The sequence below is a fragment of the Macaca thibetana genome, chromosome 5, assembly GCF_024542745.1.
Source record: "Macaca thibetana thibetana isolate TM-01 chromosome 5, ASM2454274v1, whole genome shotgun sequence".
NCBI classification, from domain to species: domain Eukaryota; kingdom Metazoa; phylum Chordata; class Mammalia; order Primates; family Cercopithecidae; genus Macaca; species Macaca thibetana.
In genome coordinates this window covers 162,053,428-162,068,937 of record NC_065582.1, presented here as the reverse complement: position 1 = coordinate 162,068,937, position 15,510 = coordinate 162,053,428, and the positions used below count along the sequence as shown (strand labels likewise).

At 43.2% G+C, this 15,510-nt stretch overlaps 1 protein-coding gene across 2 annotated transcripts in view; it reads right to left on the bottom strand.

The window, feature by feature from the left end:
- CCDC149 (coiled-coil domain containing 149) overlaps positions 1-15,510 on the bottom strand; it is a 106,225-nt gene that overhangs the window by 66,288 nt on the left and 24,427 nt on the right. For both annotated transcript variants that reach the window (XM_050790697.1, XM_050790698.1), the window contains exons 2-3: positions 3,049-3,210; positions 236-274 (exon numbers count right to left, since the gene is read on the bottom strand). In XM_050790697.1, the coding sequence (XP_050646654.1) occupies positions 236-274; positions 3,049-3,210 (201 nt within the window). The remainder of the gene's footprint in view (positions 1-235; positions 275-3,048; positions 3,211-15,510) is intronic.

The following is a 15,510-nucleotide window of genomic DNA, read 5'->3' as shown; positions in this document are numbered from 1 at the left end:
TCCCAACAAGAAGGGGAATGCAGTCAACTGGTGTACCTCCCCCATCCAGACTTCACTGGGTTTCCTTCACTCCACTCCCAATTTCTCTTTGCAGTTGGAATCTCTACCCACTCCTCCCAATAACAGAAAGAATTCCAGGAAATTAAAGGAAGTTCTTTACATTATGACATTCCCTGATCCTCCCAATTGCTGCAAGTTATCAGTAAAACAATCTGAGATCAGAAATAAGTCTTACCTGTTTCCTTTTTTCAGGAGGAAGTGATGGATCTCCATCCTACAAAGAAACACATGCTACATTTTACTCTGTAAAAAAATATAGATGTACTTAGAAACAAGAAGTTGAACTAAATTATGAACCTAAATGTAGATTCTCCCCACCCTCCCCACCCTGCAGCCAGTAATGTGCTGAAGCAAGCTCAAATATACTTTAAAAAAATAACTACAAACTGAACCAGAGTTATTTTGGAAAAACCTCTAGAGAATCAATCCCATTAGGACCAAATCTATATATTTTCTAAAATTATTTGAATAAAAAAACTGGATTTGTCAAAATTATTTTTGATCACAGCCTAAACTGAAATAATATTTCATTTAGTTTGAGTTCCTCTTTTAAATAGTTAGAACCAAAGAACAGTGATGGGGACGCACATACACACATAGAGAGAGAGGAAAAGAGAGAGAAAGAGAGAGAGAGAGTTTTCTCTATGGGCAGAACAATCAATGTTGGGAGGGACAGTACTTGCTCAAAGTTAAGAAGACATTGAGAACTTCTAGTCCTATTAAATTTTTTTTTTTTTTTTTTTTTTTTTTTTTTGCCTTAAAAGGATTCAGGCCAGGTGTGGTGGCTCACACCTGTAATCTCAGCACTTTGGGGGGCCAAGGTGGGCAGATCACCTGAGGTCAGGAGTTCGAGACCAGCTGGGCTAACATGCTGAAACATGTCTCTACTAAAAAATAAATACAAAAATTAGCCAGACATGGTGGCGGGTGCCTGTAATCCCAGCTACTAGGGAGGTTGAGGCAGGAGAATTGCTTGAACCCAGGAGGCAGAGGTTGCAGCGAGCAGAGATTACACCACTGCACTCTAGCCTGGGCAACAGAGTGAGACTCTGTCTCTGAAAAAAAAAAAAAAAAAAAAAAAAAAGGATTCAATTCCTCTCCCTTTTATGCCTTATCAGGGAAGACGAATATCTCAGGTGAATAAGCGAATGCTCCTTAAATGAGCACTCTAATATCTGATGCTGTCCACATATAAGTCAACATGATTTTAACCTGAGGAATCTATTCTATTCTATTTCTACTCCAGGGCTGTTTAATAATGCCAGCGCAGATAGTTAAATGTCAGTAATAGTGTCCCACTTAAAAAAGAGATTGCCTCAAAAGCAGCAAGAATGAAAACTAGTATTATGCAGCTGGCATTCTCCATTTCAGTATCATTTGCACCTTAAAAGTTTTGCCATATAAAAACCTAGAGAAAATAAAAAAGCCCAGGATACGAGAAAAGTTACAAAAAGTATGGCTATGTCCATACTGTGTATTACCATGCAACTGTTTAAAAGACTGAGTTAAAGGCCAGGCGCAGTGGCTCCCGCCTGTAATCCCAGCACTTTGGGAGGGTGAGGCGGGCAGATCACGAGGTCAGGAGATCCAGACCATCCTGGCTAACACGGTGAAACCCTGTCTCTACTAAAAATACAAAAAATTAGCCGAGCGTGGTGGCAGGCGCCTGTAGTCCCAGCTACTCGGGAGGCTGAGACAAAAGAACAGCATGAACCCGGAAGGCGGAGCTTGCAGTGAGCGGACATCGCACCACTCCACTCCAGCCTGGGTGACAGAGCGAGATTCCGTCTCAAAAAAAAAAAAGACTGAGTTAAATCTGTATGCCTAGAAATCTGGATGATTCAAATCTGGATGAGTTAGATCTGTAGGCCTAGAAAGATGTCCAAAATAAAGTGCTGAGGGAAAACAGCATGTTTTATTATTTTTAAAAATAAATTTGGAATTTATTTCTCCATGAATTTTTTTTTTTTTTTTTTTTTTTTTTTTTTTTTTTTTTTTTTGAGAACAGTTCTCACTATGTTGCTCAGCTTGGCCTCAAACTCCTGGGCTCAAGCAATCCTCTCATCTCAGCCTCTCAAAGTAGTTGGGATTACAGGTGTGTCACTGCATCTGGCCTAATATAACTCTCTGGAAGGATGGCAATGCTCTCTATATACACTGCCCAATACAGCAGCCATCAGTCTCCTGAGCCCATGAAATGTGACATTGAAACTGAGGAATGGAGTCTCTTATTTTATTTAATTCTAATTAATTTAAAACTAAGTAGCCACCTGTAGCTAGTGGCCTCTGTATTACTGTAGACTTATGAATCCTCTTTTTGAAGAACTCTATATAATCAAATTAACAAATAAACAGCCACACATACAGTAGTCCCCACTTCTCCTCAGTTTCAGGTACCTGAGGTCAACCATGGTCCAAACATGTTAAATGGAAAATTTCAAAAATAAATAATTTATAAATTTTAAATTGCATGCTGTTCTGAGTCGTGTGGTGAAATCTTGCACCATTCCCCTCCATCCCACCTAGGATGTGAATCACCCCTTCATCCAGGGTATCCACGATGTCTATGTGGCCCACTCGCTAGTCACTTAGGAGCTGATTTGGCTATCAGATTAAAAAAACAACAGCATATATAGGGTTTCATACTATCTGTGGTTTCAGGCATCCACTGAGGGTCTTGAAACATGCCTCCCTTGGATAAGTTGGGGAGCCTACTGCAAACACACACGTATATGTTCACAGATGCCAGAGCAAGAAGCATATACATACACACATACACACACACACACACACACAGAGAGAGAGAGAGATTAACTTGTGAGTGGGACTGGGTTGTGGAGGAAATAGAGGTGGTGACTTTTACTTCTAAATTCTTCCACTTTGAACTGTTTACATTTAACCATTTCTAAAGCAACAGCATGTGAAAATCTCTTTATATCTTAATTCAGGGAATAGGAAAGTGGCTGAACAGGGCAGCCTAACACTTACGATCATCTCTCGGTACTTCTTCTTCAGTGACTGGTGGCGCTCCCGGAGCTGATTGGCCATGAGTTTGTACTGGTCTCTTTCCTGTTGACAGGTGTCCAGCTCCTTGGAGAGGATCAGCAGGGCTTCCTTCTTGCTCTCCAGCTTCCTCTTACACACCAGGTACTACAAAGCAAAAAATCCAGGCAACAGGTTAAAAACATCCATGGGCCTCCATTTAACACACAACGTACCTCACACACCCTGTGGAGAATTTTTGCCATTCTCATTTTTAGAGCTCATGTGCCCAGAGAGATATTTTTCAGCAAATGACATGTACGTAAAGGCTTCGACAGTGCTAACATACAGTGCCCTCACGACAGAACCTAAACCTTGGACAGTAAGTCAAAAACCAGAACGTTTCAAAAAGTTGCATAAACGGGTAAACAGGTAGACAACTGGACCCCAATTTTGTTTATAAAGGATTTATATATCCAGGTAAGATTATGTACAATTTTATTAAGATATTTAATACAACTTTTATTAAAATGTTACTAACGATAATGTCTTGGTAGTCAAATTATTTACCCAGGTTTTAAAACTTTTCTTGATGCTTTTCTGTGTTTTCTAAGTTTCCAGAGTAAACCTATATGGTTTTTTGTTTGTTGTTTGTTTGTTTGTTTGTTTTTTGAGATGGGAGTCTTGCTCTGTCATCCAGGCTGGAGTGCAGTGACATGATCTCGGCTCACTGCAACCTCCACCTCCTGGGTTCAAGCAATTCTCCCACCTCAGCCTCCCAAGTAGCTGGGACCACAGATGCGTACCCACCATGCCCGGCTAATTTTTGTATTTTTAGTAGAGACAGCCAGGCTCTGTTGGCCAGGCTGGTCTTGAATTCCTAACCTCAGATGATCTGCCCACCTTGGCCTTACAAAATACTGGGATTACAGGCGTGAGCCACCACGCCTCATCCATATAGTTTTTCTTGTAAAAAAAAAAAAAAAGCCAAAAAAGTTAGTAAAAATAATTGAATTGAACCATAAATCATTGCAATAGATTGCAACTGCCCACCAAACCCATCAGCTATTTTCTCACTTGCAAATTTGTCCACTAACGTGGCCCTGATGTGTTTAACTTTTCCTGTGATTCAAATGCAGGCACTCCCCATCCAGAGACCAATCTTAGGAGCTAAGCATTTTAGCTACATTTTGAATTCCCCCAAAACAGTTGAGTACACCTGGTTGGAACTCTTGCCTCAGAGTGATGTGGCATCCTTCCTTCTGCTCACTCTCCTGCACCGCAAGCCACCCTCACCTAAGTCTGACCCACCATACTGGCCAGTGTGGGCCCGAATAGGACACTTCACTTTTTATTGGATATATTGCACCGTCTGGTATTATTCACATATGTGAAATGTGGCACTGAATACCTTTTGAATTTGCCCCGTAAAAGACCAAATTCAGAGCATTCATGAAAACAATTTATAGTTTCATTATACACTCTGACATGAGTACTTTGTCATTATGGACGCTCACACAAAGCGGAGCGAGAATCAGCACTCCCATTCCACTAGAGTCAATGCTCTTTTATGGACAAAAAGCATTACTCATATATAGTGCTTGCTCGGAACTGACTTTGTTAAGTTCAATTTCAAATAAATGAAAGAGGGAAAAAGAGAGTTTTGTACATTTGCACAATTTTTTTTTCCTTAAAAAAAAAAAAGAGTAATTGCTTAGCTTCAAAAACAAAGGGGAAAGAAAAGGCAATTCTGAGACGGATTTGAGTTCTAAAAAAGGACACTTCCACCTTGGATGAATTTTATTTCTGGCAGTAATGAGGTTGGAATCCTGCCTTAAAATGTCCTGGATTTTGAGACGTTGACATCGTCTTCATGGAGGCAAAATGGTTCTGTTGTCACAGTGATTTCTCAAGAGTAAAATCCCCAATGAGTAAATATCAGAGGAGAGTGGCTCAGAAACCCAAACTGCAGTGTCCTCAGGGATGTATTGAGATTTCACAGGAAAAACACCATTTACACACAATGTAACACATCTGCCCTTGTTCCTCCAGTTCTTTTCCCGTAATCAGCACCCTTGGTTGTCAGCACTGCGAGTATCGGTGACCCAGAGACAGTCACCTTTATCCCTTCAATTTATCAGATTCAAACCTGAGGCCCCAGAGACACTCTTGCCTTCCAATTTAGGGGACAAAAATCCTCACGCACGGAGACACTGGAAGCTGCAGTAGGTAAGCTCTGCGGGAACACCCCGCCTATTGAAGGGTAACAGGTAAGGGCCACTGCTGACTGTCAAAGTGGAAATTCAAGTTCCTTGACCTTGAACAGTCTCTGTTGGGGTCTAAGAGAAAAGCTATTTCACTCACAAAGCACGGTCCAGATAAGGCCATGAAAGCCGAGAAGGGCAGTAAAATGCCTCCCTTGCTTCTGGGTCTGAAGTGCCTGGTAGAAAACAGGCACAGAGGCCTCTGCTGAGACCCACTGGCCTGGGATTTGAAGAGCAAAAGTTCTGTAGGTCCCAACAATTTTACTCCATGTTATTTATTTTTATCAGCAGGACAAACCTGAGGCTGAAGCCTCATTTGTAAAGTAGCTCGAAGCAGAGCTCCGGCTGAAGGTGAGACACCTCCCCTGTAGTTCTGCCGCACCCTGGCACGACAGTCTTTGGCATCTATAAGGAACCCTAGACTCCTTGCCAGGCACGGTGGCTCACACCTGTAATCTCAGCACTTTAGGAGGCCGAGGTGGACAGAATACCTGAGGGCAGGAGCTCAAGACCAGCCTGGCCAAGACGGCGAAACCCCCTCTCTACTGAAAATACAAAATTAGCTGAGTGTGGTGGCGGGTGCCTGTAGTCCCAGGCTACTCAGGAGGCTGAGGCAGGAGAATCACCTGAACCCGGGAGACAGAGGTCGCAGTGAGCCGAGATCACACCATTGCACTCCAGCTGGGCAAAAAGAGTGAAACTCTGTCTCAAAAAAAAAAAAAAAAAAAAAAAAAAAATTAGCTGGGCATGGTGGCAGGTGCCTGTAATCCTGGCTACTTGGGAGGCTGAAGCAGGATAATCACTTGAACTCGGGAGATGGAGGTTGCAGTGAGCCAAGATCATGCCACTGCACTGCAGCCTGGGTGATAGCATGAGACTCCATCTCAAAAAAAAAAAAAAAAAAAAAAAAGAAAAAAAAAAAAAAAAAAAAAAGAAAAAGAAAAAGAAAACACTGCTCTCTATCACCTGGGATGCTTGTTAAAACGGTCTGGAGGGACTGAGGGGCCACAGTTAGCCCATGAGTTCAGGGGTGAGGAACACTCTCAGAGCCATTCCGATGAGACTCTGTGCCACCTTTTGTAGCTTTTGGGATTCTAGACAAGTACAAACATGGACTGCATTTTACTGCCTCTAGCCAAAAATCTTATGCAGTCATGTAGCACATAACAACACTTTAGTCAATGGCACACTGCATATATGATAGTGGTCCTACCATAGAAAGGTGGCAGTACCTTTTCTATGTTTAGATACATTTAGATACACAAATACATATCATTGTGTTACAAGTGCCTTGTATTCAGTACAGGAACGTGCTGTATACGTTTGCAGGCTGGGAGCAACAGGCTGTACCACACAGGCTAGGCGTGTAGTCGGCTGTGCCATCTAGGTTTGTGTAAGCACACTCTATGATGCTCACACAATGATGAAATCGCCTAGCGGCACACTTCTCAGAAGGCATCCCTGTCATTAAGAGACGCATGATTGTATATGTCATGAAAACTCTGGGAAGTGGGGATAAGGGAGTGTTGGAGAATGAGATGAAATTTCTTGGCCTCATTCTAAAAAAGTAAAAGCGTATTCCCTGTAATGACAGCTGTTAAAATGTCCCATTTCTTATCCCTGTGATTGGAAACAAACACCAAAAAAACTGGAGAGAAAAAGGTCATGAAGATCCTTCTTAGTGGGCAGCTTTGAACAACCACCAAATATAAGGCTGGGGCATTAGAAGGAACCCAAATTAGAATGGAAAACCAGACAAGCTAAGTCACTGTGCTTGGGTTGTTTAGGCTCCCAGAGGAGGATCAGTAACTATAGATAGCAGATCCAGCAATGGGCTCATCATGAACTGCAGGTACCTTGGGAAAGACATAAAACACAAGGACCAAAAGAACGCACACTCCCCGGGCCTCATTTCCACACTTGAAAGATGAGGGGGTTCCCAGGGCACTCTCCACCTTGAGGAACCCACGATTTCAACACCACTGTTGAATATCACTGGATGTGAAGAGTGCAGGGGAAAGCACAGGGTAAGGGCTCCAGTCCAGAAGGTACAACTCACTTTAAGCACCCAGAACTTGCTTTCTCTGCCTTGTCTAAGACAGAGCTGGCTCAATGATTTCCAAAGACCATCTGCGGCCAGAGTATTTCCAGAATCTCTGGACAGTCACTTGGTGGGACAGGGTGCTGGGACTGAAACTGCATTTGCAGCAGCAATTTATAATCGAGTGAGAAAACGCCAAACATCTATTGAGTCAATATTCATGGCTCTTGCTATTATTTCTAGTTCTCCTTTCCTTCCAGGCATGTGGCAGGACTGTCCATCCCCACTGCTTTTGGGTAAAGCAGAAACACAGAACCTGCTTTGCCTGATAAAATGGGATTGGAAGGGATGTGAGTTGCTTCAGGAGGAAGGCACTTGAGAGAGGAGGTGAGAATTGCTGGGTTTTCTCCTCCCCTGCAGCAACAATGGTGGAAGCACAGGTCGCTATGGGGCTGCCACAGGATAACAGAGCTTGGAGGGGCAAGCACAGCAGACAACTGCCTGGAGAGCCATTTGGGTCCACAGGGAACTTTGTGTGATCCAGAAAAAAATGATTGATGTGTCAAAGTACTGAGATTTGAGGGTTTGTTACTGAAGCATAACTTAACTCATCCTGACTAACAGTGTCTATATCAAAGGACGGGACTGTCTGGGGTGGAGAGAGGTTATACTTGCCCCTGGGCTGTGTGTCCACTGAGTCGCCACACTGAGGACGAGGGTTCATGTGATCACTATTAGTAGTGCTATTGATGACAAAAAGCAAGGTTTTGTAACACACGCTTTACCTGCATAATCTCCTTTAATCCTCAGGACAATGCAATGAAGTTACTGTGCTAACATCTGCATTTTATAAATGAGGAAGTGAGGCTTAAATGAAAGTGTTTGCATAATGTGCCAAGGGATTGCGAAGCCAGAATTGGAACCCAGCTCGTTATAGAGCTAAGCCTGTGGAACCCCAGCTCCTGACACACTAGACATTCTGTGTCCCACCCCCAAAAATCAGAATATTCATGGAGTTGGTTACCACATCTAGTTGGTATTCCTAGTACAAGGAAACAAAGAAAGAGACATTTTGAATTTGGCTACTTTTCTGGACCTAGAACAAATAGTAATAAAGGTTTTATTGATTCAAACAACTTTTTCTAAAACTAGTGGGTCTGCCACTTATTTCCTCATATGCAAAGCCTGAAGGAAGATGGAAAAAAAAAATGTTTAAAAATCCACAAGCCTCACTATTCTCTCCTTTTCATGAGGGAGCCAAGTGGAAACAGTAAGGTTTCCATTCACTTCTAAGAAATGGGACAAACTAAAGGGCCTCAGAAAGGAACTAGAAGGTTCTCTTCTTAAAAGCAGTTTGATTGCAACAGGAGTTTTCTGTAAGCTATAGCTGGCCTCATTATTCAGTCAAATATTTTCTGGGTGCCTTCTATGTGCTGGGCACTGAGCTAAGTATTGGGACCCTCATGAGATAAATGATATCATTGGATTTTGATGAGGGAAGGCATGATACCTGGATAACAAAACATTATTTCCTGCTATCTGGAATCCTGAAGGTTCTGAAAACTGAAAATGTGTTTCTATCTTGTTAGTGACCTAAGCTGACGTGAGGGTGTCTGTGGCCTTTATCCCACGGAGTGTGAATATTCATGTATTTGCTGAAGAAAAATCAATGTGTTTGATCCCTGGCTGCTGCCTGAGACTCTGCTGGGGATGACATATAATACACAGTATGTGTACTGCATTTCGTTTCAGATTCCCAAAACTCCTGCATGAGAAACACATCTGGGCTCCAGGGACTTCAGATATGGAATCTTTTATTGGAAAGTCACCCTTACAAATCTCTACAGTCTCGATGATGAATGTGTGAATAAAATCAAATCTTTCTCCAACAGTAATTGCCCAAATAGCTAAGTATTCATTAGATTTCTACTTCCTCACATAGGCCAAGAAAAACTGTAAGTGCATTAAATGCAGTAAATCTTCAAGCTTCCATATGCTTACATGCCTGTTCCCCCAGCCTCCTAACTTCCTTATCCTTTAGAGTCAGCACTGAATGCTGGAGCTGGGATAAACCTCACGGATAACCCAAGTGACTTGCCCAGTTGTAAAGAACAAGGCTCCTAACTTCCAGCATATTCCATGACAGTGTTTTCCAAATTGTGGGTCATGATACATTAGTTGCAATCCTTGTTTTCTTAAAAAAAAAAAAAAAAAAAAGATACAGAACAGAGCAGAAAATATCAGGGTGTATGCCCTGTAGTAAGGGCAATTATTGTTTCCTGAAGCTTTTCTATTTGAAAAGTCTATAGGAATAAACATACACATATGCCTATTTTCACATATTTCTTATGAGCTGACATTTTAAAAGTCTGAAAACCACTGTTCTCTAATAAGCCACTCTGGACACTTATCCATTCACTCAACAAATAACTGGTGAAAGGAACGAAGAGAGGCACAGGTGGGTGGGGGTGGGGCAGGGAGGAAAGCTTGAGAGATGATGTTCGATGTGAATTTTGAGAGGTGAGTAGGTGTAAAAGGCACCTCAATAGAGACCATTCTGTCATGGAAATCATTCACTTATTCTCTGGGATTGAGTCACAGCTCTGAGGATTTAATCCCTGCTCTGCCCACCACCTGCTGCCCCCTACGTTGAGGTTATTGTGAGCTTGAAAGGAAATGTGCTATGCTAAAGGCTTTGTAAACTCAAAAAAGATTGAACACATGACTTTTAGAGCATATAAAGCATTCAGAACACTTTCGCAGACACGCTCCCATTTGTCAGTCAACACTCCATGACAGGTGGGACAAGAACTGCTTTCCCCAATTTATGGGCAAAATAGCTGAGATTCAGAGAGGTTAGCGTCTTTCCTAGAGACAAGTAACTAACAACTGTCAGCTCAAACCAGAACTTTCCATTACACATTCCAGGTTCTTTTTACTATTCTGTATTGGCACCAGATTAGTTATAAGTGGTTCAACATATTACCTGTGTTGAGCAAAACAGTATTTTAAACAAGTCACTCCATAGAGGTAACTGCATAGCTCAGAGGAATACATTGTAACTCATTTCCAGGTCCTGTTTGGGCGAGAGGCAGCTCTCCTGGGGCCCTAAGTCGAATTCCACAGGGAATGGCTGAGGTCCAAGAGGCCACCTATAGATTTAACAGTGTCAACAACAAACTGCATGTACAACAGTGGTCCCGTAAGATTATGCGGCCATATTTTTACTGCACCTTTTCTATATTTAGATATCTTTAAACACACAAACACTTACCACTGTGTTACAACTGCCTAGAGTATTCAGTACAGGCACATGCTGTACAGGTTTGTAGCCCAGAAGTAACAAGCCATACCATGTAGCCTGGGGGTGTAGCAGACTATACCATCTAGGTTTGTGTCAGTACACTCTAGGATGGTCACACAATGATGAAACGGCATAACAAAGCATTTCTCGGGACATATCCCTATCATTAAGCAATGCATGGGCACAGATAATAATAGATGGTAATAAGTAGCTGATTATCATTCACTAATAGTGGCTAACTACAGTACACTAAACGCTATAAAAGAGACACAAAACTCCCAGAAAAGAGAGAAAAGTAGTTTAGACTAATGGTTGGGAACATGGCAGAAGGAGCCGAAAATGCCTGAGTTCAAATCTTGGTTTTTGTCACTTACTAGCGACATGACCAATTACCTAGCCTCTCTGTGCCTTGGTTTCTCCTTTTTTTTTTTTTTTTTTTTGAGACGGAGTCTGGCTCCGTCGCCCAGGCTGGAGTGCAGTGGCTGGATCTCAGCTCACTGCAAGCTCCGCCTCCCGGGTTTGCGCCATTCTCCTGCCTCAGCCTCCCGAGTAGCTGGGACTACAGGTGCCCGCCACCTCGCCCGGCTATTTTTTTGTATTTTTTTTTTAGTAGAAACGGGGTTTCACTGTGTTAGCCAGGATGGTCTCGATCTCCTGACCTCGTGATCCGCCCGTCTCGGCCTCCCAAAGTGCTGGGATTACAGGCTTGAGCCACCGTGCCCGGCCAGTTTCTCCATTTTTAAATGAAGATATTTATAGCATCTTCAGAGGGTTGGTATGAGAATTAAGAGTTAGTATATGTCAAACATTTAAAACAGTGTGTTGTATGCGTGTTAATGATCATTACTACTATTGTTATCACGGAGGAGAGAGTGATCATAGCTTAGCAAAGAAGGTGCTCAAGGAGTTGGAGGACAACGTGGTATTTGAAATGGATCAGGAGGGAGAGGTAGAGGGATACATCTTGGCTGGGGATAGATGGAGTTGTGACAAGTGGCAGTGACAGGGAAAATGTTACTCCTGGCTGGGAAACAGCCACAGCAAAGCACAAAGGTGAGAGGCCAGAAGATGTGTGGTCAGAACAGTGAGCCACACCCTGGGCTGGCTGCGGTGGAGGGTGGGAGTAGAAGTGTGAGAGATAAAGTCAGAAAGACAGATGGGTGGCCAGGTCAGAAAGGGCCTGGATGTGGTGCTGAGGAGTTCAGATTGTATTCTTCCAGCAATCAGGAGCCCCGAGGGGCTCTGAATGGGGGAGTGTCATTAAGAATCATCTCAGGAAGAAACTTTAATTATACTGGACAGTACAGTGTGGGTGGAATGTGTTGCCAAGCTTGAGAAGAGAAGAGAAAGTGATTGTGGGTCAGGACCCACTCTACAGATACACCTTTGGATCCTGCAGTTTGATCTGAGCTGTCAGTCCTACAGAGAACACACTGGCTTTGCTGTTTCTTAATGCAGTCTGTGATCATGGTGTCTAATGCAGTATTGTTACACAGGGTGCTACCCAGGCAACCAGACTCATGCATGGTTTCAGCCTCCGCTGTGACAGCTGGTGCCAGAATCACATCAGTGGGTGAGTGGGTCACATGGTTGCCCAAACACACTCCAAAGGGCCAACTTGAGCAGGGAAAAACAGGGAAATACCCCACTTTCTGGTCACTAGGAGGGGCCAAGAGACACACACTTTATTCTCCTAATGCCTCCACTTTCCCTCTTCAGTCAAGACGAAACTCTGCTGGTCAAGTTCATGTGTAGAGTAGGGACCACCGACATTCTCTCTCCTTCCCAGCTCAGGAAGGTTTCAGTTTGTTTTCAGAAGAGGGGACAGAGAAATGAAATTAGTATTTTTTTGAATATCTACTATGTGCCATGCACTCTTAGGAGTAAGAAGAAGACCTTCATTTGATTATAACAGTAACAGTAGCAGCCACTACCCAGTGAGCATTACTGTTTTCCAAACTGCTAAATGTTCTACTTGAAACATCGTATTTAATCTACATGGCCACTATGAAATAGGTTGTAAGATTAGTCCCATTTTACAGAGAAGGACACAGAACCTCAAACAGGTAAATTTATCCTTCATCACAAAGGTAGTAAGTGGAAGAGCCAGACTGTTACCTGGGTATATCAATTAGGATTCTTTGGTGTAAGCAACAGTAACTGACACTCTAACAAAGGAATATATTGGAAGGATACTGGCCCTTATAGACTTGGCAAGAGAATGCAGAACTACACTTAGACACAGGTGGGCAGCAAGGCAAATCTGGGCAATGGAGACGGGAACCAGGAACCACCAACCACCAGGTCTTGTTGCAGGAAAGGTTGAATCAGAGGTTGCCAAATGGGATGAACTGGACTCTGTTACATTTCAATCTCTCTGTCTCTCTGTTCAAGGATGTCTCCAATAGCCTAAAGCAGATTATGGGGAGCCTTTGCCTAGGCACCTGTCCACAGTTGTTAATGTACACAGACTGTATCCAATGGTAATACCCTCCACATGGAAGTGCTATTGAGAAAAAGCAATGAATTCTGGGAAGTGAGAAAACAACAAATGTGCACCACACCAACCTGGGGAGAATCCATGCTACTGAGTTTACTTCTCAACCTTGCTAAGGCTCCCCTTCTTGTGGTTTTTGAATAAAGATTGAAAAAGAAATGGTGATCATGTAATAATAATCCTTTTACTTTAATTAACCTCTAAGTCTCTATTAATCATACACAGAAACACAGGAGTGCATAGGAGCTGCAGGAACACTCAGGGCGAGGCTCATGTGGCTGCCCTTGGGTACACACCTACCAGCTGGAGTAAGGAAGAAACCACCTGGTATATACTAACGCCAAATATACTAGGTAATCAGTGACACGCGAATGGAATAAGCTCAGTAAAATATGCCCAGTTTTGAGTGTGAATACTAGATATCATAAAATATTTTTATTATTCTCTCAAAAATAAATTTCTCTGGAATTGCATTTCCATTACATTTTTAAAGCAGAGCTCACAACTCATTTGTCGATGTTAATTCACGCCCACACACAAACACCATGAAGCTCATCATCCTGTGCTCATCATCCTAAGAGCCCAAACCATTGGCCATTGAGGGGCTTTTATCTACCCGTTTACTGTTATCTGCATTAAAGCAAATCATAATTGCTACAACAAAGATCAAAAGATCATAATAATTAAATGGCTATCTGACATACTACATTACTATTTGGGTGCTTTATAGTCAGAAAAATGAGAGATGAAGGTAGCTGGGGTGTAGTGCGGGGGGGCGGGGGAGGGTAGGAGGTGGGGATGGGGTGGAGTCACCTCTCACCAAACAAAGACTCCTGTTCCTTTGAGATTTTTACTAATGGGATCAGGCTAGCTCTCATTAGCCACTGCAAGGGCATGCCTGCGAATCCAGACAGGCTTCTCAGCAGATGATAAACAGACAACGGCCAAAGGGTTCATGTTCAGGAATAATTTAGAAACTTCTCAACTGCAGACTCATTCTTTCTGCAGAGGTACCTCCACCCCGATCACCCTCTACTCATAACTGCACTCGCCTTCCCCTCTTCTCCATCCCCCATCCAGCAATACCTCACTTCCCACCCAACAAACAGCTCCAGGTGAACAGCATTCGACAATCAACCTCCTTTCCCAGCCTCCGACAAGCCACCCCTCCAGCCTGGAACCTCTGATTTGCTCTGCCCTGTGATCTCTGGCAGGGATCATCACAACAGCCTTCTGGTTTCCCTACTTGTCTAGTCCGGGTACCAGTCCTTTGGAGGATGTAAATTAGGGCTTGCCACTCTTCTTTAAAAAACAAAAAAAACAAAAAAAACTCTGATGTTAAGGAGATTCGCAAACAGGAGCCTTTCAGTGTCTGGCTGCAACGCACCTCTCCGACTTCATCATCAGCTCTTCTATTCCTGCCCTCCACGTTCCTGTTCAGCCCACCTACGGCTGCCCCCACGCTCAAGCTTCTTCACCTCTCTCTTTTTCTACGCTGTCCTGCACCCTGTTCCCGAGTCCCTGTCTGGGAAGCTTCTGCCATGCCCCCAGGCAGAGTGAGAGCCATGCGGCATTGTGAGTATGCTTAGAGTAGCACTCACACACCCTGTATCGCAGCACCTGCCCACCACTTGTCTGACTGAGGCCTCTTTGCAGCCAGGGCCCATCTTATTCATCTTTGCACCTCCAGAGCCAGGTACAGCTCCTGGCCCGCAATGTGTGCTGAATACATATTTGAGAAATAAATTTCAGTTCCCACCAAGCTGAATATATACATACATATAAAGATAGATAGATTTTACATATTTTAGTCAGATAGCCATCAATTTATTATGATGCCTAAATGTCTAAATCTCATTTAGCATCATGCTTTGGGGAAAAAAGAATATCCAGTTACACAAACTGAGTGTGTATGGAGAGGATGCAGGACAGTTCCTATAGAATCATCAAAACGACATTTGTATGTTGACCTCGTTTTTATTGCTTAAAAGGACCACTTCCCTGCCATTACAGGGGTATACACTCCATTCAGCACCTTCGTTCTTAAAAGTCCTGCAGATTCACCAACCCCAGATAGGCATTCAGAACCGCCACTCGGAGATACACGTACATTTAACCTCTCCAGACACGGATTTGGGTATCTATGGAGTACAATGCTCTGTGGGGCTAGTCACATGCTGATGTTCATTTTGCTGAAGTCCTCCAGCCTGCGGCAATCCCTAAGCCCTGCAACATTAACACGCTCACATCTTGGGTGTGAGCCTTTCCTGCCCACGCCGATACTCTGTCCTCCAATTGTAAGACTCCCTGGGCATTTCCACAGCCTTTTCTAAATCTGTATTCACCTCTGTAATTTTTAGAT